The sequence below is a fragment of the Euprymna scolopes genome, chromosome 12 (genome assembly GCF_053919585.1).
Source record: "Euprymna scolopes isolate OS-2025 chromosome 12, ASM5391958v1, whole genome shotgun sequence".
NCBI lineage: Eukaryota > Metazoa > Mollusca > Cephalopoda > Sepiida > Sepiolidae > Euprymna > Euprymna scolopes.
Genome location: NC_136493.1, coordinates 56,540,369 through 56,543,676, shown reverse-complemented (window position 1 = coordinate 56,543,676; position 3,308 = coordinate 56,540,369). Strand labels below are relative to the sequence as shown.

Here is a 3,308-nt window from a genome sequence, read left to right as displayed (position 1 = left end):
TAAGGAGTGCAGCACATCTGGAAGAACCAGGTCCCAGTGAATATCAGGAAAGTTACGGGACTTGAGAGCTAATTTGACAGATTTCCAAACTATGCCATTATATCGTCCGACTTGAGAGTTGCCTGTGGGGTGGTATGGGGTCGTGCGACAGGTTGCAACTCCCTTTTGCGAAAGGTAGTCTTTTAGGTCCTTAGACATGAAGGAAGTCCCTTGATCAGAATGAACGTAGTGTGGCATTCCACAAAGAGTAAAGATCTGCTCCAGATATTTTATCACTATCGAAGTGTTCATATTAGGACAAGGGAATGCGAAGGGGAAGCGTGAATACTCATCAACGACTGTCAGCATATAAGGGTTACGTGAAGCAGTAGGTAAGGGTCCCTTGAAGTCAATTCTGAGCCGCTCCATCGGTTGTGTTGCTTTTATTAGTCTCCCTTGTGCAGGATTGTAAAACCGAGGCTTTAAGTCTGCACATATCCTGAAGGAAGCACAAGTCCTCTTCACTTCCTCTGTGGAAAAGGGGAGATTTTTTGTTCTCACAAAATGCAGCAGTCTGGTTTTCCTGGACGACAAAATCTATTATGAAGATCTGTGAGGGTTGATGATGTAAAAGCTGAACAACAAAATGCTCGAGTGAGAGTATCTGGAACCACATTTTCCTTCCCTGGTCGATATCTTATAGTATAACTGAAGGCTGCAAGCTCCAGTCTCCATTCTTGGATCTTGCTAATCTTGATCTTGGTAAGTTTTATGCAGTCAAACATGAATGCCACAGAACGCTGATCAGTCACAAGGTTGAAGTGACGACGTGCTAAGAAGTGGTTCCATTTCCTTACTGCTTCAATAATAGCAGTAGCCTCCTTTTCGACTATGTGGTAATGCAGCTCACTCCCTTGTAGCGTCCTAGACATAAAAGCAACAGGTCTGCCTCCATGGTTGAGTACTGCAGAAACAGCAACATCAGATGCATCACACTCAACCTCAAAGGGCAGGTTTCAATCCACAGAGTGAAGAGTGGCCGCCTCTAGTTCACCTTTGAGCTCATTAAATGCTTGTAGTGCTTTTTCATCAAGTGGAAACTTTCTTACTTTCACCAACGGTTGTATTTTCTGCGAGAATTTTTGAATCCATTTAGCATAGTAGGCAAACATTCCTAGTGTCCTTTTTAAAAATCCAGCATTTGATGGTGCTGGAAGCTCCTGTAAAGGACGAAGTCTCTCAGGATCTGGCCTTATGACTCCCTACCCCATACACATCGTGCTCCTCTTGCTTGTGATCAGAAATAGTAATATTATCAAGATATGGGAAGGTATCTTGCAAGTGTTCATCCTTGATTAACTTGTCCATAGCCCGCTGAAAAATGGCTACACTATTTGTGATTCCAAACGGCACCTGCAAAACTGGTATCGGCAACCATGGGCTTCAAAAGGCAATGTATTTCCTCTCGGCCTCCTTTAATCGTATCTGATGGTAAGCACTTTTCAGGTCGAAAGTAGAGAATACACTGTATTTTGCAAGTTCTTGACCATCTCATCAATTCTTGGAACGGGGTACGCATCCAGTTCTGTGAGTAGTCAATACACATTCGTTTCTTGTATGTGGGATCCTTCACCACTACAACTTGAGCTCGCTAAGGGGACAAACTAGTCTCAATTATGTCTTCTTTGAGTAATCTGTTTACTTCTTCCCCAATAAATTCTTGGTCTTCCTTACAGAAGCGTCTTGACCTGGAAGCAATCGGCTTGCAATTAGGTGATAAATTAGGGAACAGAGAGGGCTCATCTAATGATGCTGTAGCAAGAGCACAGTATGCATTGTCTCCCTTCAGAGTCAACTCAGGCCTGGGTCCTCCATACTCAAACTTTACACTTAAATGCATCTGCTGGAAATCCTGATCAAAGATCTTTCATTATTCCTAGTCGTATACCTGAATAGTATTGGTTATTAGGGTTGAGTTGAAGGTCTGCTATTACAAATCCTGGAGAACTAGTTGCCAGAGATTTCTGGGCCAAAGAGATACCCCTACCGGTTTTGTGCACTTTCAGCTCTAACTTCCGGGCAACCCGCTCATCAAATCCACGAAAGCACTCACCCTCCGACCACCAATGGTTGCCGAGGCAGCAGCCTTCGAGAGAACCTGGGGAACATTAGTGGCCAAAATATGAGAGGCGGAGCCGAAAGTGTAGCCATTAAGCCTAAGGACACCCTTGACTTGAACTCGCCCGACTTACACACCCAGGCAAAATGCCCCTTTTTGGCACATTTGTTACAAGTAGCCTCACGTGATGGGCAGCGATTCCGTCCATGGTAAGGACCACCACAAAAGAAGCACTTTTTGGTATTACTACAGGTTGCAGCTACTGCTGATTTCTCAGATGCCAGCACTTCCTGAGCTCCATCCTCCTCAGTAGTAGTCGCCGAAGAAACTTCCGAGGTCCGTGAAGCAACTACAGCAGCAGTGTGAGCAGTCCATGGAGTATAGGCATCAGCATTACATTGAGCCAGGTCTAGTGTGTAGGCTCTGTTGTAAGCAGCCTGCAGATCAAGGGTGTCACTTTCAAGGAGGCGTTGGCGTATCAGGGGTGAGGGAATGCCATTGATAAAAGCATCGCGAATTGATTCCTCACGGTACTTTTCCGCACTCACCGCCTTAAAGTTACAATCCTTGCTTAACTTACGGAGTTCTCTGAGAAACTCGTCAAGGGATTCACCCGGCTTCTGCTGTCTAGTTGCTAAGTTGGTGTCTAGCAAAGATTTCATTGGGAGTTTTTACATATAATTTTTGCAGAGTAGAGATAGCAGAATCATAGTCTTCACAGTCTTCAATGTACTCAAATACATTATGGGTCACACAGTTGACCAACGTCCGGAACGTATCTGGAGCCTTGTCCCCGCACTCCTCAATGAAGTTCTTGAAAGTTCTGTACCAGTGGCGCCACTCCTTCGCTGCTGACGGAGCACTGGGGTCGATGTCTAAGCGCGTAGGCTGGAGCACTTTCTCCATGGTTGGCCGTAAGTTGAGTAAATTGCTGTAGGGTAAGGAAACTTGGTTGTGCAGGCCAAGCTTTACTCAACTTAAACCCAAGGTACAGCCTGCAATACAAAAGAACATAACGCTCCTGAGACATATTGTAAAGACAGTGAGATATGAACAATGTACATATACAACAATAAATAGTGAGGTAAAGTAAGTAATGAAAGCGAGACACCCATATGTCTGCACCGATGCTGAGCTTGTTTCCCGCCAGTCTCCAAAACATAAACAAATATGAAAACGCTCGCTAACGAAGTATGAAAATGTCACAGTA

At 44.7% G+C, this 3,308-nt stretch overlaps 1 protein-coding gene across 1 annotated transcript; it reads right to left on the bottom strand.

Annotated features, from left to right (window-relative positions):
- Positions 1 to 2,088: 2,088 nt before the first annotated feature.
- LOC145291050 (uncharacterized) lies at positions 2,089 to 2,760 on the bottom strand. Its single transcript, XM_080136557.1, has one exon. It carries the CDS (start codon positions 2,758 to 2,760, stop codon positions 2,089 to 2,091), a length of 672 nt encoding a protein of 223 aa, XP_079992683.1.
- Between the last annotated feature and the right edge of the window lie 548 nt (positions 2,761 to 3,308).